This window comes from Amblyomma mixtum, chromosome 6 (genome assembly GCF_055824585.1).
Source record: "Amblyomma mixtum isolate Tamu chromosome 6, ASM5582458v1, whole genome shotgun sequence".
Classification (NCBI taxonomy): Eukaryota; Metazoa; Arthropoda; class Arachnida; order Ixodida; family Ixodidae; genus Amblyomma; species Amblyomma mixtum.
Genome location: NC_143017.1, coordinates 73,151,669 through 73,178,328, shown reverse-complemented (window position 1 = coordinate 73,178,328; position 26,660 = coordinate 73,151,669). Strand labels below are relative to the sequence as shown.

General features: G+C 48.7%; 1 protein-coding gene across 3 annotated transcripts in view; it reads left to right on the top strand.

Annotated features, from left to right (window-relative positions):
• The window catches only part of LOC149339369 (coronin-2B-like), a 210,983-nt gene that overhangs the window by 154,352 nt on the left and 29,971 nt on the right, over positions 1-26,660 (top strand). Inside the window, exons 1-7 of one of the 3 annotated variants that reach the window (XM_089548129.1) lie at positions 6,952-7,286; positions 16,019-16,067; positions 17,684-17,881; positions 20,818-20,934; positions 21,232-21,387; positions 22,917-23,081; positions 25,486-25,605. In XM_089548129.1, coding sequence (XP_089404255.1) covers positions 6,973-7,286; positions 16,019-16,067; positions 17,684-17,881; positions 20,818-20,934; positions 21,232-21,387; positions 22,917-23,081; positions 25,486-25,605 — 1,119 coding nt within the window. In that variant the 5' untranslated portion in view covers positions 6,952-6,972. Of the gene's footprint in view, positions 1-6,951; positions 7,287-16,018; positions 16,068-17,683; positions 17,882-20,817; positions 20,935-21,231; positions 21,388-22,916; positions 23,082-25,485; positions 25,606-26,660 lie in introns of those variants that run through there. The other 2 variants (XM_089548128.1, XM_089548127.1) reach the window with 2 other exon arrangements.

Here is a 26,660-nt window from a genome sequence, read left to right as displayed (position 1 = left end):
GCCGTACATTTGGAATGCCGCAACTTCGCTACGAGTGCACGCCGTCAAGTTTCGTTCTCGGTGACGGCAACAGGCAGCGCGGTGTGTTTTATATATGTATTTTCTTTTCCCCTTTGCTTTTAGTGCCAAGTGCACTCTAAAACGTAGGCGAGGCGCTTTTCTCTCTCTCTCTCTCTTTCTCCTCTTGGTGCAGTTCGTGCAGTCGGGGATTTTCTCTCTTTTTTTTTTTAGGGCATCTTGTGCAGTCTCCCACGCATTCCTTAACTTTTATGCCCTCTAGCTGTTATGCGTAACCGTACAAACTTTTTTTTTCCAGCAACGGTTGTGGGATGGGAGAGGAGGGGTGGCATCTTACCAGATTCGCAGCGGAGGGGCGCGCTTGTATACAGCCTTTGTCATAAGTTTAGAGCCCAGGATGGTCCGAAGGCTATAAGCCGTGTATAGGGAGCCCCCCCCCCCCCTGAGCCCTAAATTTCTGAGGAAGGGTCACTTTAAATAGCCCACACCTTTGATTAATTTTGTCGCGAATGCACATTACTTCGAAGCGAACTGTATCCTTCTCATTAAGCAGTATTGAACACCGCTGCAGCCATAGCCAAGGTAATCTTTTATACATTATTCTGTGGGAGCAGCGAGAGGGTATTGTATAGTGAGGAGAGGAGGTAAAAAGTGTTCCGTTTGTAGACCAAAACCGCTTGGTGGAATACAGTCTAATCATTGGAATATTGCCATGGGCATATTTACCGGCCTCGTCCTGCCAACTGCTACAGCTGTTTTGGTTAGCCTGCTTGGTGGGAAAAATTCATCCCGGACCGGCAAGAATTTTTATCAGACTGCGAATATCCTGAAGAAGCTGTACACCTTTCTTCTGTAGCCGCACGCTGCGCTTAGGTGGACACTGATAGTAGGATTCCCTTGTTCTGTTCCGTTCAAATGGCGCCTGATGAGGTGGGTGGTGCACTTTCCTTTGGGGCCGAGATCTGGGGGAGGTACCCAAGCCAGCTGTATACTCTGGGGCAACATTATTATGTCACACCTCCCTAATCTAGGCTCGCAGGACTCTGTACCGGGCGCTAGCACATCCAGCGTGCTTGCGCCATGTGCGCACAAGCAGCAGCCCAGAGAGCAATATGGCGGCGGCCAGGAAAGATTCACACGGTCGCGCTGTGCCGGTGCGTTTCCATCACCTCTGCGCACAGTTCTAGATCTGTTTTTGTTCCGGGCAGTGCTCCCTACTACCAGTACCTGCATTCCGTACAGCCATTCGGGACCATGCATCCCGCTTTGCTACGCGCGGCAGTAGAGATAGAAAACTACAGCAGAGACAGCCATTGCAGAGTGACAGCGATATATCTCACAGTTGACGCAGCAGTAATAATAGTGACAATGGCAGAGTGACACCAGTTGCTGTACCGCTGTACCACCTCTCTCTCTCTCCATTATCATCATCAGCCTGACTAAGCCTACTGCAGGGCAAAGGCCTCTCCTATGTATCTCCAATTAACCTTGTCCTTTGCTAGCTGCGGCCACCATATCCCCGCAGACTTCCTAATCTAATCCACCCACTCAACTTTCTGCCGCCCCCTGCTACGCTTGCCTTCTCTTGAAATCCACTTCATTACTCTTAATTAAGGATCAGCGGTTATCTTGCCTTCGCAATACATGCCCTGCCCAAGCCCATTCCTTCCTCTTGATTTCAACTACCGGATGTCATTAACCCGCCTTTGTTTTCTCACCCACTCTGCCCGCTTCCGATCTATTAACGTCCGACCTATCACTTTCTTCCCCTTATTATTCTATAAATGCTTCCACTAGAGATCACGTGAGCAGAGATAGTGCATTCCCTGGAACCCCCAGTGCGTACGCGGCCCGCGCATGTACCTTGTATTTCACCTATACCATGTATTCTACCAATAGAGGCGGTTTGGGCTTATGACGGACTATAGCCGTTCAACCCAGAGGAAATCATTCTACAGCCGTCGTTCTAAAAGGGGGCACGCAGCTCGAACAAGTGGCTTCCATTCTTCCGCACGTTGCAGGGCTATGCGTGCCGTAGTCGTAGTGCGTTAAATAACCTCGCTTCCCCACGCGCAGTAATGAAAAAAAGCGGAGGTCGTTGCAGCTCCAGCAGCGCGGTCGAGGAGTGATGTCTCGCTGTGGCCGTCCCGAAGACTGCGCCGAGGCGGGCCGCGCGACGTTTGCTACGCCTCGACAAATTGCGTGCGTGGGCGGAAGTCGGATGTGGAGAGCGTGTGCCGTTCGTAACCTTGACATTCACGCCTAGGAACAGTCGGGGTTCTGTCTGTATACGCCTCCTTCGGAGGACGAGGCTAGCATGCATAATACTCGAAGCTGACGGCAAAAGCATGCAGGGTAGGGAGGTATAGCGCTCTCTCCTTGGCTGGCACCAACGCTCAGTTTTTCTACCACCCTATCTTTCTTTTCTTTTTTTTTTTGGGGGGGGGGGGAGGGCACCGACAGTTCGTCTGAGTTGGTAGCGCCAAATACGATTCGTGTTCGCTGGCGTTGTTCGTTATCTGCGTTTCTGCTGGAGAGACGTGCAGTCATGCATGGAGCCGCCGGCCTCGCTACAGCCTGTACTCTACATTACATGGGCGGTCACCTCTTCGGCGCGACTTCTGAAGAACCTAGAGGACTGCTGTTTCCCGAGTCTAATCTCGCCAAACGCGCTTCCTACACTCTTTTGTGACTTCGAGAGAGCATGCTGCCAGGCGAGTTGGTGCTGCATCTTGTGAAAAGAATCATCCCAAACGACACAAGGAACGCAGGAAAGAACATACACGACACCGACAAGCGCACGTCCTCGTCTTGTATGTTCTTTCCTATGTCCTTTGTGTCGTTCGCGCTGATTTTTTTTTTTTCGACAAGACTCTTTTGTGAGAGTGGTGTACCTAGACTTTGTTTACGTAATGCCGCCTAGCTGTGCCAAAGCCGCCTAGACAGCCAGCGCTGTCGTATACCCTAGGCGGTGCGCCCGCCGTCTGCGTCCAACCTCAGCTTGTTTCCCTGCATTGCGCGTGTTGTGCCGCTGGTGCTCATTAGAGCCTCGTGGCGCATATCTGAGGATTATGCCCTCATCTCAGGTCCTTTATCGGCTGTTGTCAGTGTACGCCGTCTGAAATGTGCATTGGGCCGTGGTTTCTAGGATTGGCTTTGGCACTCCGCCACTCGGGTTCGCGCGTCGCGTTTTCCGCATGCAGCCCGCAGGCTGGCTAGGTGCAGAATCAAAGCACTTAATTGAACAATGCTGGGTTGGTTTGAAGTATTCAGCTGTCACCAACACCATCTCCTCGGCCTGTACAGCTCGCATTGTCGCCGTTCTCGCATGCATGTGCTCCTCCTTATGCACTCAAGGTGATCACTGCCTGCGCATCGTCACGGCCAACTGCGCCTTATAAGCGACAAAAGACGCCGCGCGAAGGGCGGAGAAAAAAGAAAACTGAATGTCGATTACGCAACTCGTAATGCGGAAAATCGCCGCTTACCTGGCTTGCGAAAGCGATTGCGAAAGAAAGATACAGCCCGTGCAGGATGCACTTGCGGGGTCCCTGCCTCCTCCCCGCGGTCACGCTGGGCTACATGGACACGAAATGACTGCGTACACAAATATGCCCTTCGCTCTATTTGTATAGCAGTTGGCGCAAGACGGGGGCTATGTCAACAACACCTAGAAGTCTTCTAGCTGGTTTTGGCTATGTGCGCTAAAGCCCCTCAAACTTCACGGCGTGGTCACGTGGTCGAGTCACCATGAGGTGGCAGCCCGTGTCGGTGCCCGTCCTGTTCCCCTCCTCCTGGTCACGCTTGTCTGAACGCACAGAGTTTCTCACACATGCCTACACTATAAATACGAATATACCAGTTGGGTTCCCTCTTGATCTCGTAGAGGGGAATTGATGTTGAAGATGATTGTTGTAGGATTCTTGACGTCTTGCAGATTCGAATTGCTCAATCACATTGCAAGAGGACAACATTGCAAGAGGACACTTCAGGAGAGGTTAACTTTTTATAACCATTAAAAGCACAAAGGAAGATACAAGCAAGGAGAAAACATATTTACACTTGACTGGCTCGTAGTTCTACATGACGAAACCAGCCCTCAATCCTGCCGAAACAGCGGGTTTTAAATCCTATGTCCCCGCCCTCGGTGGGAGGAATAACCAATCAGGTACTGTACAAACATCCAACCAATAACTTATTGGGGAAAGGATAACACAACCAATCAATGATTGGGGAAAGAAGGCAGCTCATCGCGACACCGTACACTCTCCACCATCACGATTTCGGATAATTGTGCTTTGCCGCTGCGAGCTTCGCGAACACTCACTTTCCCAACGTCCGGTTGGCCCAAGTTCCAGGAAAGCCACTTCAACCCATCTGTTCAAGCATCGTCGCTCCTCATGCCTGCAGCTAGCGTGGCCATATCCTGTTGACAGCGCTTCAAAAGCACGAAAAGTCACGCACTGTGACGCGGGTTCGCCTCGCCGTAAACATGTGCACACAGGATGCGACCTAACGACTCCGTCCATGAGGGGAGTTTGACCTCTCCCTTAATCCCCCGCCATCCGGCGCCCCCCCTATCCCGCTGGGTTGGGCTCACCCCTTCTGTGCGTTTGTGCAGAGGGCCCAAGAGAAAGAACGTAATGGGCATTCCACTACGCGACCGGATGCGGCAAACAAAATACAGCACCGCGAACTTCACTATACCTATACGGGAGTAAACAGGAAGTAAGTTGGCCTCCAGCGCACTCTTTTTTAGAAAAGGTTGTGCGCTAGAGGACAGATTTACTCCCTTTTTACACCTTCCTGTTTAGAGTGAGAGGGGAAACTGGCGGCGCTGCACTTCATCCATCAAAGGCATGCCGGGAAGACGAGGTGTCATATTTTATTCCGAGGGCATAAAACCGTAGCCACACGACTGATCTCGAGGCACACCTCGAAGAAATGCTGCTAAAGTTTCCATACCAGCCTGATATCGAACTTTCACTTGCGTTACATTTATTCAGAAAGTGAAAAACGTATTAAGATAATGTAGCCAGCGCACACAGGAGAGCATCGCGGCAAAACTACGTATCCCTAGGCAGAATCCACGTTTTCAGCCCAACACGAGCCAAGCCAAATACGAAACCTCACCTTCCCGGTATGCCCTTGGTATATGAGGCGCTGTGTAAGAAACTCGCATAGACGGTGGCGCCACTTTTCCCTCTACGTAATTTTGACAAACACATTGAACGGACGCTTTTTGACGACGACGACAAATACGTTTTGGCCGCGGAAACTTCCGCCTTGACAGCTCGCTCTGTATACAGAAGTCTTCTTGAGCCTGCTACTGAGACATCATCATCACCGTCGTTATCTTACAACCTAGGAGGTCAAAAATAACAACGGAGGGCTCTTTATCCTACCTGGTGAATGATGTGGACGGGCGATAGCTGGCATATATCATATCTTTCGCCTCAAATATTGTATGACTGCTCACGGGCAGACGTCCGGGAAAGCGTACTGTGTACCCTCTGTCGCCTAACGTTCTTTGCGGAGTGGCCCCCGAGGCGTGTTCGCCAAATGCAGCCGGTACAGCCAGCGATGACAGCGCCGCCCACCGGTAGGTAGCAGCCACATTAAGGCTGGTTATAAATATTCATTCAGGACAACGGCTTGACGTCGCCGCTATGGCGCAGTGGATTAGGGGCTCGTGTTGCGTATGGAATGTCGGCCGTTCGACTCCGCTCTCTGTACTGTAATTTTATTGTTTTTAATTTCATTTTTTCCAATTTTTTCCCTTTTAGGTCGCACATCGTGATGCTTAGTGGCATATAATGCCATTTAAGAGGATTTATTATCCCTTTTAGGTAAGCCGTTGTGACAATCTTCAGTCACCGTGATCAATTCACCGTGGTTTCAAGCCTTGTGGCTGTACAGGCTGCAGTTGGCGAATACGCGGCCCCGAGCGTTCCTCCTACATCCGACCCAGACAGCCCTTCCAAATGGCGAGGTCGATCAACTATGGAGTTTCTCAAAACTATGGTTACAGAGAGGCTCCACTTTCTATGCAAGTTTATTAAAGAGCAGTCCCTCCTTCTCGCCGCTTGCTTCCAGCTAACGCTTGCCTTCTCACGTGCACACGAATACGCGTGTATAAGAGTGAATAGGGAGCAAGGTGTCCTCCAGCTCACTCCTCTATAAAAGAGAATGCTCTAGAGGACAGCTTACTTTCCTTTTACACTTGTATGTTTGGAGTGTACAACGGTGCTCCCTTCCGCTCCAGTATTCTCATCCTTCGCTCACCCAATGTAGACGTCATATTTTACGACGCTAAATAAACAAAGATTCCCTGCCAGAGTGCGCTTATAGAGGCTGCAGCTTTAGGCAGAAAACATTTGCATCAGCATTCCCATCCAGCAACGCCTGGCGCTACGGCGTACCGGGCAGGAGCCGACGCGCAATGGACCTGGAGAGATGCTGTCGATGCATAAACCGGACTCTGCTGATTATCGCTGACATTTTGCGAACAAGAAGTGGATGTTACGCCTGACGCAAACTCAAAGGTCTACTTCGAAACCTAAGGGGGCATTGGCAGAAATTATCCGAAGACAACTCAATCTGCCGCCAACCGCTTATCTCTACTTCTAAAAAAGTTGCTCTGCTTGTCCGAAGAAAAGCCTCTCTTCCAGTCGGCGTGAACTAGCGGCTTCCACTATGCTTTTGAGAGCCATTCTACCATGCCGTTGGGCGGACTTCCTAAACAAAAAAAAGAAAGAAATCTGCTACTGCCAGATGCCCGCTACAATGCGTATGCCCAAAAACATACGGTGTAGGAAGTATCAGATAAGGTGATGATGATGGCGCTGGTGATGATGATGATTACAACTGAAACAGAGGAGGAGTAAAAGAAGAAGTGGGCCCATCCAGAAGAGGCAAGCAGGGCAGAGTATTTCTCTCTTTCCGGACGGCCGCATGGGTTCGCTGCTGAGCTCGTGCCGGGGCTCGCGGCCAGAGCAGCAACAAAGGCCGCGCTCGGCTGGCGGCAAAGGTGGACGCGACGCCACCGTGGGCCGCAAGGCGTCCTGCTTTGCTGCTGGGCTCTTGGGCAGCGGCAGCAACGGGAAGTCGCCGCCGGCCGCATGGGCTCCGGGCGAACGGGGCGACGGAGCCTGCACCGCCAGCTCCGTTGCAGCCATGGACGACGAGCCGGGCCTCAGCAGCGTCCGCGCCGTCGCCTCGGCGCCGGCCCCGCGCCGCCGCCGGTCGCGGTGCGACGCGCTCCAGACGTACGTGATCGACGCTGCGCGCCAGTGGCGGTGTCGGTGCTTACATAGATTCTGATCCGCCAGCTGTCACATGCTCGGCTTCACACTGACATGTGGTGTCGTCGAGTGCAGAGTCGAACAGTTGACCTTTCATACCGTTGTACCGGAGCTACGCATTTATAGTGCTGTCAAAGTGATCCAGGCGGTCCTAAACCACGTGGTCCTTGGAAAGAGGGCGCTTTCATGAGGATTGGGTGTTTTAATGGGAGAGGTTAAGTATTTATCACCGCCTACTTATCGATGTTTGTTTTCTTGAAAAAGTAATCCAGCGCTACATATTAAGACGAGTACACAGCAAGAACTTGACAGGACGGGCGCTGATGGGTATGGGGGTAATTTTGGGGGGACACGATAAGATTTCCTGAGTGGACGTGTATATGGATGCCGCTTCGGGAATCGTCCGAGGATTCGCTCGAACTGTTACCAGAACTCTGGTCATTGGCCGTCGTGGCTTTACGAAATGCGGCATTTGCATGGACTCGTACCGAATCACCTTCATCACTGAGGGACTCTGCCCGTTATTGAAGGGTTTTCTTTGTTTGTACCATGTGTTTTTGTACATTACAAACTAATAGCCGGACGTGTAGCCTGTGTTAATGTGCGTGTTAAGTGATCGGAACAATTATATTCAGCGTCCCAGGCTTGCGCTAATAGCAGTAGTAAAACACTACTTCAGAGCACAAACCAAGCGCTCAAAATTTGCTTTGCCTGTCACACCAGGCCGAACTGATCCTCTTCATCAGAAGAAACTACGCATATATGCTAGGAGAGGACCGGAGATGAGGGAAGAGGGGGGGGGGGGGGTTAGAAAGGGGACTGAAGAGTGACAGCACAGTACAAGAGACAGTGTGCAAGATAGGCATGTAGTTCCGGACAGTTGGGACAGGAGGGGTCAGAGCGGAAGCGATATAAAAAAAAAAGTATAGCTGGTTTAATTAATACAGTGTCTGTCCGAATTTTACGAACGTTATGAACCTGCCGTGTCCTTCGCTCCTGTGCCTGACGACTTTTACGGTGAACGGCTCACAGCGCTTACATTCTGCTCCATAGTAGAGGGATGGGCTTCAGTGGTTCAAGATCATCTGGAGAGGGAAATAGACAGAGAAAGTGGCTGGCGGCCGGTTTTACGCAGCTTTTTTTACAAAGGCGAGAAATCATTTTTAAAGCTCGCTGTTTGCTCAATTTATAACACAGGCCTGAAACAAACTATCTCTACGTTATTGTGTTTTGTAGCCTTGGAGGTTTACTCTGGACTGTCGTTCGGCGGGGTTTTGTACGGGAATGGTTGCGTCCCGGTCCCCTGTAGGATGTAATACCTTCTGACGCATTCTTTAAAGCAAGAAACGCGCGCAGGCCCGATTGTTCTCGTTGTTGCAGAAACTCGTTGGCCCGAATCAACAACGGACGACTGACCGTGCTGACCCCGCGAATCGAACACGCGCGATGGCGAAGCCGGCTAATAGCGACAAAGGGGAGTGAGGGTGTCTGTATGTAAACACGACATAGCATTTCGATAAATATGAATCACAGTGCAAATAATGTTGGGCCTTCCAAGTAAGATATGTTTCCTAGCATGTGCGTAAGTGTATACATACCCCGAACATTCTGTTGTTTTGTGCGGTGCGTCGTGGGTGCCTGCATTAATTCTCGAGCCCAGTGGCGAGCGCAGGCATCGCTACGCAGTAACCCTGCTACTGCATCAGTAGCTCTTGATCAAACCCTGTCCGGGACAACATCCGCCGCGCTGAGAGCAAACACCGCCGTATATAGATTAGTGCTCGATAGCAGGTCTGGCAAGCGGCCCTGTCGGGAGATAACATTGTTTATACCGCCGGCGTTCTTCCCGCTCTGTTTTCCGCCTTTAGAGTGTTCCTGATGGACAAGCCATACGCTCGGCGCCTGGCACCTACGTGCCCACACAGCTGTCGCGTCGAACGTAAACATCGATAACCGCGGAGAGACCACAAGCTCTGCGAGCTGCATGCGGAAATTATAACGCCATGCCGTCATCCCGACGGTAGTTCGCTGACCCGATAGTGGAAACGGAACGTCGCATATTTGAGCCGGGCGTTTTGTCTCCGCGCCCCAGGAGTCGCCGAAAACCTCGATTGTCTCCCGTTTTCCTAGAAAGTCTGGATATAGGTGCTGTAAACAAACACGGAGTGAATTCCAAGAGAAGGTAAACGTAGCCGGGGGTGGCAGAAAGTTAGGTGGGCGGATGAGATTAAGAAGTCTGCGGGGGTATACAGTGACCGCAACTGGCAAAGGGCAGGGTTAATTAATTAGAGTGACGTGGGAGAGGCCTTTGTCCTGCAGTGGGTGTAGTCAGGCTGATGATGATGATGATGAAGAAACAAACACGGGTCACTCGTCTCTCTACTGCTGCTGATAAGCCTGCTTCTCTTGCACTATACACTCTAAGCAGAAAGGAATAAAAAGGGAGTAAAGTGAATAGTTAACTTCCTTTTGGAGGAGGGTGTGCCCTAAATGACAGCTTATTCCGTTTTTACTCCCAGATGCGTGTATTCGGATTTAGAATGTGTGCTCTGGCGCTTGCTTGCAGCAGCGAAGAAGCGAAACTCATAGTATGCTACACGATCAAGCAGGCACATGCATAGATAACGGGCTCAACTCACAGAGGCAGATGGAGTGCTTCGACAAGCACGTTGCCTTCCCTATTTATTTTATTTGTGCATACTATCGGTCCAACCTGGACCAAGATAGGACTGGACACAGCATCAAACTTGTGGCATACGCAGACCAGCAGGAACAAGATGCAGTAAATACAGTAGAATCAATAAAACAGTGTTAGAAAAGTACAGTCGTAAAACACAGGTGAAAAAAATTGCAGGTAATGAAAGATTCCCTTTATATACTTGTAGCTTTATATTTTTAGCAAGACGGATGGAAAATTGTTCTCGAGATTGTGCATTTACAACTTCGTTTGGCAGCCCATTCCATTCGGACGCTGTTATAGGAAAAAAGGAATATTAGGAACAGTCCTTGCAAAATCTCTCTATTTGGACATGCCCACTATGTTTATTACGGCGTATGCGTGTTCTTGTTTCGTTTATGTATCGCTCTTTCCTCACATGCACTAAACTATTAATAACACGATAAAAAAGATTTAGTCTTTTTTTTTTTCGTCTCTGAGAAAGGAAAGGCAAATAGGCTTTCGCATAAAGGGGGGTCACCGAATCCAACCTTCGGTATTGAGAGAAAATGAAGCGTAAGGCCCGTCTCTGTACCTGTTCAGGTCTAGATATTGGCTTTTTGTGGTATGGATCCCATATTTCACATGCATGCTCAAGTAAGGGACGTACAAGCGTCTTGTTCGCTGTCAGTTTCGTGTCTGTGGAAGCGTGTTTTAGGACGCGTCTGAGGTCGCCTAGTCTTTTGTTCCCCTTCCCGACAACATTATCGATATGTTTTCTCCAGCTGAGGTTTGAAGTTATGGTCATGCCGAGGTATTTGTATTCATTTACCCGTGAAAGGGGAAAAAGTATATGCACAGTGAAGCAGCTCAGCTTTGTGAGTAATCGTCATGCAGACTGTCGTTTGCGGGTTTAATTGGAAATGCAGTGGCACATCACTTATTGCACATCTGTTGGCCTGCAAGCTCCAACCAGCGGTGGACAGCAGGTATATGAAGAGATTGTTGTTAGGATAATACGCTCTTGTTTTATGGTAACTTTTTTAGGTTTACGTTATCACGCGCGTTGCGACTGAGGAACAAGCGAGAGGCGATTTTGCGACATTGCTCGAGCGTTGTAAAACAACCGATGTCTCGCAACCTCGTTTTCTGTTTGCACGGTGACTGAATCATGACAAAGCAAGGACAGAAACCAAAACACACTTCAGCGGCGCCCTTTTGTTTGTATATTTGCTGTGGCTCCCGGCATTTATATGCGGGAAACGCTAAAAGTCCGTCGAGTGCTATCACGGACGATTGCTACTGAGCTCGAAAGCTACGGTGATATGGAACAATGACGTGAACGCTTTCCACCTCTCTTCCTTCGCCCTCACGCTTTCGTGAGGGAGAGGGAAAACACGGAAATAGAGCACGACACTGCGGGAGAAGGTTTACGAAACTTCCCTCCGGGAAAAACCGCTCCATTGGCTGGTGCCCGATCGAGCGCCGGCAGCCAATAAGAAACGGGATGGCCTTACATCAGACCGGACGACCGCCCTTGTGTTGGAAAGTTGTAGTCATCCAGGCCTACGAAAAAGTAAAACCTGCTCTGTATCGTAACGTGGAGGTTTCGTCTCTCCATTGCCTGCTAAACTTCATCTTTGAAGATGGTCAAACCGTTTCTTCAATCAAATGGCCCCGGAACTCGTGTACCGGGAGAACTAGTATTGACGAGCTTTGTAATCGTTGCTTGTTCATTCCTCGAAGCTGCCATTACGCGGCTTTGTCGCTTTATTTGTGACGCAAGACGCGGAAGATTTGTTTAGAGTGATCGCACCCAGGCGGCATCGATTCTACGTTGTTCCAGGCTGTTGTTCTTTGCACGACGTATCTCGAAAGTTCGTTGTCAACAGGGCCGACAGCGGCGAGCATTCTGTTCGACGATCGCCGTTGCTATCGCCGCCGCCGAGTCATTCAGTTCTTTGTGGGCGCAGGTCCGCCCAGTAAACAATATCTTTTGGAAGACCTTTTTGCTGTCTTCTTGACTGCCGGACTGCCGACGCCACTATGTGACAATATATGGGAACAAAAGTCACCGCTGAAGCAACCTTTTTTTGGCAAAAATTGCCTGAACGCACGGTTCCAAGAAATGTACAGACGATTAAATACAATCGAAGCTCGCTATAACGAAATAATGGATATATAGAAGAAACAGTGGTTCCCCTTGGAAGCTCCCCTAGAAGTCTACGTATCTGACATTTCATTATTACGAAGTAAAATTTTCCGACTACGAGGTAGAACGAATCTCCAATAAACCTCACTGGTCATTTCGCGCTTACACTGCTAGGTGGGTCAATTTTTTCCCGTAATACTTCTGTACCTATTCGATGTGGAAAACTGCGATTCCCCCATCCTTAAATTTCCTCGCTGCACACGGCACACTGCGGGCGCGCTCTGCTTCCCTGGTTCCATGTGAAGTTTAGTTTGTTTTCGCAATATGCTAAAACCCTTTGGCAGTGCACTTGGCGTGCTTGACGTCGCCGAGATCCTCCTATAGTTTCACAGGCCCAAGCGGATGGAAACGAAAACGTAAAACAGTTTACGTTTACCAGAAGGCGGCCATCATCAAAGCCTTTGGTCTGGCGTATGCATTCTCCGCAAGACACTGCAATGCGGAGAAGTATTCTGTCCTGCGTGTTCGTTTACTCTGGGGTGAAGCCAATGAAAACGGATACTCGCGGAGAAATCGCCATAGAGCCCGCTTTTTACAGCGGCCTGTATTGGCTTCAGCACCTTGAAAACGAACCTGTATATTATAATAAGGGCATGCCCTTTCATGAGCGGTGTTACCCCTCCAAGACGCGTTTTAACGCGATAGCGTATGAGGCCCCGTTGTCCAGAAAATCCGGTGTCGGCGTTGTCGTCGTTGTGAGCGAAAAATCATGAACCTGACTCTGGAAGGTGTTGTCCAGAGAGAACCGAAGAGGCAGGTGGGCCACCCAGGTCACGTGACCCTGCGGCGTCATCACAACCTGCCCACCGGGCAGTGAGCGAACTGATTAACGATTGGTCGCTCGGGAAGAGCAACCCGGCCGCACAAGGTCCACCGCTGGGAGCAAGAATAAATCGTGGTGACCCTTCAACTTCGTTATAACGAGGTTCAACTTATAACCGTTCCCTCCACTTGCGACCTTCCTCCTCAGCTCGGTCCTCTAGGCAGCTGGGGTTACGCTCTGTACTGCTGAGCCTGCGTCATCCTTTGACGCAAAAATTATCAACTTGCGCCCTTCTTCCGACCATCCGTTGAGCATGGCAAGTTATCACGTTTAACGGATAGGTTAAGTTTAGCGGCGCTTTAACTTTCACCGATGGCGCGTGAACTAAACTATCCTTATAACCTTTCTGAAATATTATTTCTTCCATCAGCCTCTTGCGGCAACCGCACGGAACGTAGCTCCATCGCGGCTTCGCCACTGGCATCGCGCGGTTCTCCGACCGGATCCAGTCGGAATACCTGTCGTGAAACATGGCGGCGACAGCTGCCCACTTGCCGTTCGTCGCATGACAGTTCCAGTTCTTCATCCTCAATCGAAAACTAAAGCCGCTGCAGCTTTCCACTTCCTTCCTGTTCACCAATCAACAATTGATGCGAAATAATTGCTTCCCGTTTTCTAGGCTGCATCTTGATCCGATCACACTTCTATAGGACTAGCAAATGCTGCGATACGTGGTATGGTCATACTTCGGCATTGGGTCGACATGGCATTAGTATCGACGACACGCCTAAAAAAATGGCGGCTCTGACACCCGCGCTGAAATTACGGTAAAAGCGTGGTTGATGTTTCATGAGGTCAGAGAGAAGCCGTCGTGTGACTTCGTATAGGGTGTCTAGGGGCGGTCATCGAGGCACCCTATATATTGATAGTTGTACATATCGCAGCGCCTCTCCGCGCATCTACCGGTGCTGCCCCCCAGGACGACGCGGACAACGGCGACAGTACGCGGTTTTGGTAAGGGTGGGGGCGCACGCACCAGGAGAATTGGGGACAAGTGCGAGTTTGGGAAAAGTGCTAGCCAGATACTCCTTATGGTCTTGATTTGGTTTATCGTCTGAGGGTTTATGGGGGGGTTAACGTCCCAAAGTGACTCAGGCTACGAGGGACAAAAGAGCAAGTTGCTGGGCTAGTTGGTGCTGTTGCATCGTGGTGGAGCAGCGCAAAGGACGGGACACAAGAAACATCAGCGCCTGTGTACGTCCTTCCTTGTTTCTTGTGTCCCGTCCTTTGCGCTGCTCCACCACGATACGAGGGACGCCGTAGTGAAGGGCTCCGGAAATTTCGACCACCTCGGGTTCTTTAACGTGCACTGGCATCGCACAGCACACGGCCCTACAGAATTTCGCCTCCACCGAAATTCGGCCTCCGCGGCCGGGATCGAACCCGCGTCTTTCGTGTCAGCAGCCGAGCGCTATAACCACTGAGCCACCGCAGCGGCGTGGTACCTTTGATTCATCACTTGTGGGCGAAATCACTAGCGAGGCGGGTCTGTACAGGGTTTTTTACTTGGGATTTTTTTTTTTAACAAACTGCTTTAATAGCTGCTCAGTACCATCATCATCATCATTTAATGGCCCTTAAAGACCCCTGGCGGGGTATTACATAAGGGGGGGGCGAACATCGAAGCAAGTAATGACATTATTAGGTCAAAAAAAAATACATATACAAAAAAGTACAGTAAAACAGTGAAAAAAAAACTGAAAAAAAGTATACAGTGAAGAAAAAGCATACAGTGAAACAATCGTTGCTTGGGGAAGAGAAAAAAAAAAGAAAAACACGTTTATAAATCAGGCAGACAGGTGCAGTAGTATATCAAACAATCATAACATAAAAATAAAACGCAAAGGCAACAGTTACCCACATTGGGATTTCAAGTGCAATGACAGCATTTGGCGGAATTTCAGAGCATCGCGTTCAGTGACAATTAATTCGGGTAGTGAATTCCATTCATTAATGGCAAGAGGCAGAAATGACTTGTTAAATGCGTTTGAGGAGCCATGAAGTCTTAGGATGCTCATGGAGTTGAAAAGACGGCGTGATGTTCGGAGGGGAGGGAGCAGAAGGGAGTGTCGAAGTGAGGGAAAACAATAGTACAATTTATGGAATAATGATAAACGGGCAATTATACGCCTATGCGCGAGAGGCTCGATGTCGGCAGATAATTTTATTTTGGTAATGCTAGAGCGGGTGTCATAGTTGGAGGAAATAAAGCGGGCTGCACGGTTTTGGACGGCTTCTAGGCTGGCTATTAAGTAGGCTTGATGTGGGTTCCATATTGGGGATGCAAATTCAAGTTTGCTGCGGATGAAAGTTTTGTAGGCTAGGCTGCGAATGGAAGAAGGGGAGAAACTGAGGTTGCGTCTGATAAAGCCGAGTGTTTTAGATGCATCAGCAGCAATCTTCGTGATGTGCTCGGACCAAGTGAGGTTGCTCGTGATATGGATGCCAAGATACCGGTATGATTCGGCTTTAGTAAGGATGGTTGAACTGAGTGAATAAGCGTAGTCGATATTAGTGCGCTTGCGTGATACCTGCATGTATTTGCATTTCGTTACGTTGAGCGTCATTAGCCATGTGGAACACCAGCCATGTGGAACAACCGCTTTTGAGGTTGGGTTATCTGGCCAAGTGGACATCTTATTCAGTAATACCTAACATATTCTAATTAACTAATGAATTAGGTTGTATATTTAATAGAGTTGAATAAATTTAAACAGCCTGTACCTACATTCCAAAGTGTTTCTCTTAGTCGACAAAGTGGCGCTTCAGGGGCCTGTCTAAAAATAACTACGATTATGTCTGAACTGTCTTCGAACTGGGCTAAAATGGTGAGAAAAAAATGAAAAGTTAACAGACTTTGTTATTCTTTGTTGCCCTGCGCTTTCACGCTACCGACACGCTTTGTGCGCTGCTGCGTTGCTGCTTGCGAACTTTTGCGCACGCCACGAAGCTTTATGTTCACGCCTGCCTTTTGTTCTGCTTCTTTTTTCCCTTCCCCTCGGCAGTGATTTGTTGGAAGATTCCTCCGCTATGGGTGAGAAAGGAAACACACAGGTACAAGAGCCTTTTCACTTTTGTCGTCTTAACCGTTGAACGCATCGCCTACTTTACTCATAGCCAGCATGCACTAACCACAGTCCCTTAAAGGGGCACTGAGGACAAAGGAATATATCATCCAATCTTTGTTTTTAGTAAAAGTTAATTTAATGGCTCTTTCGGGGTATGTTTGTTCGGCTGCAACAAACGTGTTTCTGAGAAAATTGCATATAAAAATTTTCCCGCCACTCTATTCAAACTCGTGACGTCTACATCGAAAAGGACTCCGTGATCACCGTTTTTCAGATGAATGGCAACGTAACCTAGCCTCTGAGATCCGCAACAAAATCTGTCTACGCACCGCGGGATACTTGCGAAATCGGCCTGTGGTGGCGACGCATGTATTTCATTTTCTGGCCTTCTCTAGTTTATAAAAACTGTTGTCACTGAGTCTTGGCCTTTAGAATGTGGTAATGTACTGATACAGGGCAACTTGAATTTCTCCTCAGTGTCCCTTTAAATTATAAACTGCGAGGTTTGTGTCCTTACGAGGTGCCAGGCGGCTTCTGATGCCAGCTAATTCACCGAGCTAAGCGGTGGGCCATGACCATGCGTCTCACTGGCGTTCGCTGGGGTAACACTCACGGGCGAAAGATTCTAGAAAAAGATAGAAAGTTTAGTTCGTGCAGCGTTACTGTATATTTCTTGACAACCGAAGTAGCGTTCGTGCTTGATAAAGTTTTGGCCTCGTCTTTATCTGAATATTGCGCACTACAAGGATAAAAAAAAAAGTCGGCATTGAGTTCACACCCTTTGACATTTTAGCCGCTAAGGCCCACTGCAGTCCGGAGTATTCGCTGGCGCTAAAAGCTGGCACTTATTGGGCAAGGAATAATTGTTGGAGTACTCTTTTCTACACCGTAGCATAGGGCGATATTCTTTACGCCGAGCATTAGAGACAACGTTGGACGACTTCATGACATGAGCTTCATGTAGCACTTAAGATTGAAACGAACTCGACATTGAATTTGTGTGGTAACTCTTTTTGAGATCCCGCCCAACAGGCCCGTTATCAAGTTTGCCTGGTGGTTTTTGTTTATATTAGTTTTTGTTCTAGTATAACGGCAGACCGAGTACGTTGTTACGGCATGACTTCAATCAAGTATTACTCGGGCTTGCATAGGATCGTCCCTCGCTGCTTTTGTTTACTTTATGCTGAGCTTGACGATTACGCCTTTGCTGCACGCACGCAATCGCGCCATTCGAGTTTGTTTGCAAGGATCGCATGTCGAGAACAGAGTTCTCCAATGTACCACTTTCGAAACCTGGAATCAAACACGCAGGCATGCTGCGTTGACCTTGAAGATTGATTGACACCGCCAATAGATGGCGCTAGCGCCTGGCGCACTGCAAGTTTTCTATACTGCGTTCTGGGCAGCCCTGAACAGTTCTAAATGCTTCACAAGGTCAGCTAATGCGCGAGTTGGTGGACTGTTTAGGGTGCCAGGTTTCGGTATTAAGTCCCTTGGAGAGCTCTGGTCGCGAAGATTCAAGCACGTCGCGCACCCTAGTGGCGGTGCCTCGCTGTGTGTGTGTGTGTCTGGAGCAGTACGACTTGTGGTGAATGGGCGCAGACGAGCTTCCGAGGCGTGCGGAGCAGCAAATTCCGCCACGTGTTCGGCAGTCCCGCGCGCAAGGGCCAGTGCTACGAGTGCGTCAAGATCACCAAGGACGCGCACGACAGCTACTTCTGCGCCGTCAACCCCAAATTCATCGCCATCGTCACCGAGACGGCCGGCGGCGGCTCCTTCCTCGTCCTGCCCATCGAACACGTGAGTGCACCGGGCTGTGCATGCGCGTTGCACTCAGTGGGCACCTTTACATGCACCAGACTCTGGATCGACCGCAGTGTTCAGGCTCGGTTGTGTCGAGTGACCTAGCGCTTTTTCTAGTGTGGCTATTGTCACACGGGGTTTCTGCCGTAACCGCCATCGCACACTAAATGAAGTTAAAGAATACCTCCTGTAGTACGTGCTAGTTGTACGCTTTTTGTTGAGCTCTGCATTTTTTTTTATGCAACGATTGAAAGTAGCAGAAAAAGAGACAGTCATGAATAATGGAAAGACACAGTAGCTGTCTCATTAGGGGTGGACGCCTAAACCGCGCCATGATGGTAGGAATAAAAGGGATAAAAGAAGAGAGAGAAGGAGCCTAAAGAAGGTGAACTGGAAGAATGCCTGAAAAAAAATAAAAAGGAACTTACCATGCTTGCAGCTCTCGATACAAGCGTCGAAACGCTGGTCTCTTAGCCAGTATTGTTCCAGGTACTATTCATATCATGTAGTCACATATTTTAGCGGTTTGTCTGTAAAGAGACTGATAGCGAAGTTAATTGCTGTCTCTGCACGGATATATGTGGACGGCTCTTTGTATGCTCAGCATGGTCATACAGTCGAGCCCGGAGATATCGAACTCAAAGTGGATCGCGAAAGAGTTCGATATACAGGTAATTCGATGTATCAAAAATAGCAGCATATAAGGTTATCTGTAACCTAGGAACAAGAATACATTGCATCCACGCTAGTGACACGCTTCTTGCATCGAAGTTGCTCCTACCGGTGTGCTGGTAGCGCACCTCCCTCTAGGCGCTACCTGCTTCGCATTGAAGCCACAGAGGACGGTGTTTTAGAGCGCAGCGCTTATTCGCCCATTCCCGGGTAGAGCTTTGTGGCTCGCCGTCGTTGGCGTGACCGAGCGAGAAGTGCAGCGGAGGACGAAATACGGCGAAAGCGAAGAATGCTCGAGGAGGAAAGCGCAGGAGGAGGGTACGACGGTAGTCTGAAGGCAGGTTGCGCAGCGGCGACCCGCGGCACCAGAGTAGCGCGCCGTTGTCAGCTCGCCAATGACGTCATCGGCAAGGTTGTGGGGTTTAAAATGGGGGAGATAAATACGTTCTCCCCGATTAAGCGCGGCTGACAGTTCAAAACCGCCCGGACCCCACCCCGTGGTCGCGTACGCTACCGAGCGCACGCCGACCACGGCGGGCCTTGCTCTGCGGGAACAAAGGAACGACACACTGGCTGACACAAACAAGGTATTTATTGCTATAACAACAATAACGCCGGCTAGCAACGAATTACACTGAGGAATCGAGGATGTCCGACCCACCAGCACGGTTACGAGCGAACGTTCGCCACGCTAGGGCAAAGGGAATATCTCCGAGGCCGGACGGGACGAGCTGAGGGGAACACGTTTCCACACGAGGACGCCCGCGGCGAAGAGCGGAGCTTTGCGCGTGAACGTCCAACACGCTTCCCTGTCCCAGGGAGAAGAGCCCCCGTCGCTCCGCTCGAGAGCGCAGCAAAACGCCATCCGTGGCGCTGGTGTCGCTGCGACGCGAGCGCCCTCCCCTGTTAGTTAAAGTAACCAAAACTGAGAAGAGCGCGTTTCGTGGGAGCTAACTACAGGGAACTAGTGCGTTGAGGGAAAGCGAACGCAGGGGACGAAGGCGTCTCCACAAGGTGTGCTTCGCTTGCCAGAGATTGCGCCAGAGTAGCGCGCCGTCGTCAGCTCGCCAATGACGTCATCGGTAAGGTATGCTTCGCTTGCCAGAGATGGCGCCAGAGTAGCGCGCTGTCGTCAGCTCTCCAATGACGTCATCGGTAAGGTATGCTTCGCTCGCTAGAGATGGCGCCAGAGTAGCGCACGCTGTAAACGCGCTGGCCGTTCGCCCGAGGCGAGGGTCATCGGCGCCGGAACGCTGTGCGCGCTTCCCAAGTCGAAACCCAAAGCCGCCTCCGTGCGGCACAGTGTGTGTTCCGTATGCGGTCGCCTATGGTTCGGGTACCGCAGCAGCTGCGCTGAAAAATCGCATTGCCGAGAAGCGTAATTGTCGGCGAATTTTTTACTAGCCACTGCCTATCATAAGATGTCTAATTCTGTTGTCAATACACCATAAATAGAAACTCATTAAAATCAACGTACTGTTGGCTTCCGCAACACCTTCGGCAGCGAGGCACGCCAGGCCAGGGCCACCGCTAGACTTTAGTTGTTAGGTTGGCTTCACCGCAAGGCAGCGATGTGCCGTGGAAAATGTAATAAGGGAGTAATTACTCATCGACATCCACCCAAGACCAGCCATACGGCTACAAAGGAAAGCTATACAGCTTTCTCAGAAACTTCCCAGTTAAAGAAAAATTCGTCCTGGTCCAGGGTTCGAACCCGGGGCCACCGTTTCACCGGAGCAGTCGCTCCACCAACTGGGCTAACCGGGACGGCAAGCTTATGGTAGGGCGAGAGCGAATTGATCAATAACTCGAAGTGAGAACAGAGTTGGTCAAATGTTTTAGGGGAATCGCCCAAGGTGGAGTAGATTTGTAATAAGGAAGTAAATGAGTACAAGGGACCGATGGCCTCCCTCAATCACACCCCACGTTCACCTCGTCACGCTGTTTCGCAGCGCTAGCGCTGCCGATCCCTCACTGAGCGCGAAAAGCGATCGAAGAGTGCCGTTAGGAGAAGTCACACAGCGCGCCGTTAGATGTGTTCCGCTGCTATGTCCTGATTGTTCGATATAAGCAAAAATTCGATGTACCGGCGGGTTCGGTATATCTGGGCTCAACTGTATTTCCAACAAAACGGGAGTACATCGACACCGTATTTCAACACGGTTCTCTGCTGCAGTGAGGACTCTAGACGTCCGCTCACATAGACCAGAGAAACAATTGGTTTTGCATTGTGTGCTTTTGTTTTTGCCTCGCACGAGCAGACTGGCAGAGTTGAAGTATCCGCTGGCAAGGTAACGGGCCACAAAGGACCAGTGCTAGACCTCAAATGGAACCCCTTCAACGACAACGTCATTGCTTCCTGCTCAGACGACTGCACGGTAAGCAATGGTTGTTTCTATTGCACCGTGGGCTGATGCCGCATTCACTATGCATGGTCGGAGCTGAGAGATTTTTTGCTACTGCCTATACACATTTTCTGACATGATGTAGGCGGTGTAAGCCCATAACGTTGAATGTCGTCAGAGCACTACAGCGTCCACCAGGATATTACTGACAATGCTGTGTGGTGCCTAATTGTTTAGCTACGTGATGGCAAAGCTGCCGGGTCACTCAAACACTCGTTCACCGGCAGCACGTACGCAAACACGTGTGGGTGATCGCCGTCGTGTGCGCAGGTGAAGATCTGGTACATCCCCGAGGAGGGCCTGTCGCGCAACGTCAACCTGGTGGAGCCGCTGATGGACCTGCGCGGGCACAGGAGGCGCGTTGGCTACGTCGAGTGGCATCCCACCGCCGAGAACATCCTGCTCAGCACCGGATTCGACCACATGGTCAGTCGAACTCGGTAGCTTCTTTGGGCAAACTGTGGGTGTGTACTTTCGAAGTTCAGAGTCCGCCGAGACACAATATATTCCCACTACTCCGAAGCAGAGGTTGAGAGAGAGAGAGAGAGGCACGTCTCTGTCTCTGAGTAAGAGAAGAATATTGTACGAGAGGGAGAGCCGAGGGGAAAGTTAGGGATGCTAGTGAAGAAGGGGAGAGGGGGTTGAAGTGGCTGGTCAAGAAAGATATGTGTCGCGCACTTTACAGGTACGTTGCAAATTGGTGGGTGCTTCTTCTGGAGGGTGGAGACTCCTCGCGTGGGCTGGAGGCCTCGCCAGGTTTCGGGGGGAGGGGGTGACAGTAGCACTGCTTTTGCAGAAAAAAAAAGTAACCTCGGCGGTTGACAGGAAAGCCAAGGCTTCAGACAGATGGCTCTGAACAACCCTCCACGTAGCCCCTCAGCCTCTCTCCCGTTTCGGCCGGCCGGTAACTAAACAAACAAAATATATATATATATATATAAGGGTCAAGACCTACCTCCCCCCCCCCCCCCCCCCAACCGGACAAAAAAAAAAATCCTTGAGAATCGCGTCTCTGCTCGTGTGTAAAGCGAGCTTCTCCTTATCAGTAGTTACTGTGCTGTGAAGCTAACTTTAACGGGGTTTAGTTACGGGCACGGCGTAATGCCGCGAGTCCGAAAAGCATTCTGGTAACTGCAGCTAAAGCGACCGCGAGTTAAAAGCGCGCTCGCGCCCGTCAAAGGGCGAGCGAACGGAACGAAGGAGTTTTGTACCGGAAATTATTACACGCACCTTGCGCTACGACGCTACCGGGCGAAAATCGATGAAATGGCCACAAAGCTGCGGCGGACTGCGAGCCTAAGGATGAGTTGAAGTTAACTGCTTGCATATTTACGAGTGCTTAATGAGCTGATGTCGAGGAAAAGGCGGTGTGGCAGAGTCGTGAATGAAGGGCCTGCCTAGCGCAGATATATCCGCGACATTGGCTTTTCCTGTGCTTAGAAGAGGTACAGCTCGCAATTCCACTGGCAATTTCTTCTGGACAAGACGTCTTATATATGTAGTATGTACGAAAATAGAATAGCCGTGTGGTGTCCTCTTACTCTTTTTGGGGCGCCCTCGAGCAGCAAAATATTTTCGTTTCATATGTATCGCAAAAATACAGCTTCGCACATGATCCGAGAACAAGACAAATATATTGTATGCAGGAGGGAAGAGCAGTATCATGATGCTGTGCAGCTGTGTGCTATGGAGAACAGTAATTTGCACTGCCTAATTGGAAACTGCTTTGGAGTTCAACTGGTGGGCCTTAAATGTTATTGCACTATATATGGATATTTTCATCTTTTTCATATGCTCCAGTGTATTGATATATGGTGAACTGCTTTCTTTTTGCTGGTTTATATTGACTGACAATGAAACTCTAACTTATTCCATGTTTGTCGCAGCGTGCAGTAGACTTCATTGACTGTGGGGAGAAATTATCAGCACATTCTTTCTTTTGCCACCCTGCTCAGATTCTGGTATGGGATGTTAGCCATGGTGAAGTGGTGCGCACGATTGACTGCCATCCTGACTCGATCCACTCCATGTCATTCAACCGTGATGGAAGCCTGCTGGCGACAACGTGCAAGGATAAGAAACTTCGAATCATCGACCCAAGGGCGTGCACTGTAGTGCGGGTAAGACACCATGCAACAATATTTTCTAATTTTTCTTCTATGTGACACCCAAAACATGGAGGACTACACATGATGCCTGCAGGCTACAAACATGCTGTAAAGCCATTTTTTGTGCAAAAGCACTATATTACCAGCAATCCTGAAAAATCCGAGGTTTCTCTGAAGCCTCTCGGATACCTGCAGAAATAAAATAAATATTGCCACGACTGGGTTTCGAACTCACAGCGGTGCGAACAGATCAGCTTCTTTGGCCACTACATGAGAGCACTATGCTCTCGCCGTAGCCAATCACGCTTCATGCTAAACTGCCACTCTCTCTCGCTGTGCATTGCATGTCATTTTTGTCTTCAACTTCAGTCTGTGCGCAAAAGCCACGAAAGGAAAGGAAACGCGAATAACTGGCTCCCTAGGCCTTGAGCCTGCATACGTTACCATTAGCAGACTTTAACCGACTCGACTCGTTGGGAGGCAGCATCGTAGCAGGTATACGCACATGCGTCACATGTAAGCCTGCTGTCAGATGGTCATGCAAAGCAAAATTCACGTTAAAAAATTTTTTACCGCTTCCCGAGTGTTTTGGATTTAATTAACTTCTCTCAATTAGATCTGTGCTCTAGCATCAAATATGAAATTCTGTTGCCCGTTTTCAATGTAACTGCTCTCAACTAGATAAATGTGATCATTTGTAGTTATTTTACACTTTTATACATTAAAACCTTAAACTTACTCTGCCTGTGCAAACTATAAAGAAGGAACTTGAACGATCTCTTAACCTACCATTAGAAGTGCAATGCGATAGTGCTAGAGACATTTCCCATACAAGTACTTCTTCTCTTTCCTTAATTCATAGATTGCTTGGAGTCCTCATACCACTACTGGTGCAGTGGTTAAACAATGTGCCACTATCCACCAGTGATGCTTGTGAGACCCAAGTTGCTCTTCCCGAGCTCCTGTATTGCTAATTTTTGCACATTAGTACTTTCGGGAGGAGGCTGGCTATCTCTTGACCAATGAGTGCAGTTCCACAGTTGGCAGGTAGCAGCTCTATTGAATTTGTTTGAATTCATTTCATTGCCACCTGGCATGGTGGGCATAGATAGGTGGATGCCGGCCTTTCTCATGAACAGGATCTCTAATGCCACTTCATTGAAAAGTACTGAACAAAAACATAATGTGGCTCTGACAAAGCATAAAGTGCGGAATGCTGAGGAGGAGGAAGAACAAAGTGCTTTCGGACAGACATTCACTGGCGAGTTTTGGCAGTTTTGATTAGTTAAGTGCACTGGAGAGGTTGCTTTGCCTGCAAGCTTTTCGAAAGTGCATGCATATTGGCGCGATGTAGCCAAAATTTGTTGGGCCACAGCACCAAGGGTAACCGCGTTTTGAAAATTCTAAAAACTGATATGGGTATTACTTACGGTGGGCTACTGGCTTTTGAATAATTAAGGAGCCTAACAGTAATAATTAAAAAGTTAACTATTCAATAATAGTTATCCAGCCTGCTAGTTAGCACTTCTTAGCAGTATTCTGATGAACTACGCCACTTACAGTGCATTGCTGAAAAAAGCGCTCTTGTAATTAGAAAAGCCTATTTTGAAAATTGTCTAAAGCCTTAGATGAATGCCCTGTATATGCATATTGCCATTTGAGGAACACAATATGGAAGCATGCAAAAGTGCGCAACATTTTTCTACACTGCATAGTTTACCTTGCAAACTAACCTACTCAAGTATAATTTTTACCCTACTTTCTAGCCTGGTGGTAAGTCAGCTGTAGAATCCTTGTTTAACATTCTTGTTACTAGGCTGCTATGTAATGTGCATTTCAATGCGGTATGTATTTTATCATTTGTTTTCTTAAATTTAAGGAACTGCCAACACTGGCAGCTATTTTTTTTTACCTATTTGCTGTCAAGCTGTGCTGTAGGTTACCTGACTGCTTGAGGACTTTATTTCAGGTCAATGTGCTTCGGCCATGTGTTCTCTAATGGAGCCTTTGATATAGTGCTTGGAAGCTGCCCATGGAATAGGTTGTTTTAGTTCTTGCATCATGCTTTTTGGGCATGCTGTTTTATCAAAACTTGGTTGATGTCTCTTTAGCATGTACTGGTAGTCGAGCTTGCAGATGTGACTTTCTTAGCGGAGCTTCAGTTGGTCTGATTGGAAACTGAAGCAAAATGCTGTTTATGCTGCACTGCTGGATACTGCATTGTAAACTTGCATCGTTAGCCGGTTGAAACTGGGTGAAATATTTGGGCGGCTCTGAATGCCTGTGTACGAAAAGTGCCTGATGTTATGTGTTTTTGAAATCACATAAAGACTTTCTTTGTAATACGTGAGGTGTCCATGAAAGCCAAAAGTGCTTGCAAAGTGGGCAGTGAAGTGATGACTGATGTACTCTGCAGGAAGGAGTCTGTCACCAGGGGTCCAAGGCTTCCAAAGTGGTGTTTCTGGGTGACACAGGTCGTCTTTTTACGACTGGATTCTCAAGATTCAGTGACAGGCAATGGGCAGTTTGGTCTCAGGTAATGTCCCACTTTAAGTCACATTGGAAAAAAAGTGCGCTGACCTCAGGCACTGCCAACCATAATATGACCATATTTCTGCCTCTTTTGGTCTCCTGTCATTGAATTGTGGCCTGTTATGATGGAGTATTGTGTTACAGTTTATGCCCTGAAAGGTAAACCCACCTCCCACAAGTATGAAAGAAGCCAGCAGTTTTTGAAATTAAAGGAAAAAGAAAAAATTACCAGTGCTGCTTTTCTTCTTACTTGGCGGAAAGTAATTGAGTAATAATTTTAGATAAGAGAAAATTTGTAGGAGTGACGAATATTGAGATTTTAGTATAAGAATCGAATAAGAACTTGAGGAAAAAATAGCTTAGAATGTGAAATCGGGTATGAAATATCTGTTCTATTTGAAACAAAAAATTTCGGGAACGATAAACAGCACATGTTATTGCCCTTACTTTTTAAAAATAGTGCTGTATGGTCTTTGCAGCTGAAATAAACAAACTAGACTGGACTCAGCACCATATAAAAAAAAAACATGATGTGCACAAAAATGCATACTGTTTGATTAGACAGCATAATAGTATGCAACCCGTCATGCAGTCATTCATAATGATTAACAAACTGAAATCCATAAATGGCACATGACTGGCAACGAAAAATAACACTATGGGTAGCAAAACATCATTACTTTGGATTTCAAGGGACCGGAATAAATGCCTGAATTATCCGAAGATCGATTTATATAATGTCCCGCACCCCGAAAAAAAAGTCAGATACAGAAATGAGATCATGGAGACATGTAGCACAAAGGAAACAGGATGAGTTCTGTTTCCTTTGTGTCCATGTCGTCTTTGTTTTCTTTGCACTACATCTCTCCATGTTGTCATTTCTCTAGACAAAAAGGAAACAGGACGAGCTCTGTTTCCTTTGTGTCTATGACATCCTTGTTTCCTTTGCACTACACATCTTCATGATGCCTCACTGATTGGCCCACACGAAGGTACAGAAATCGGGTGGAGGGTCTTATGAGGAGGGTCCATCAAACACCGAAAAGTCTGTGACAAGCA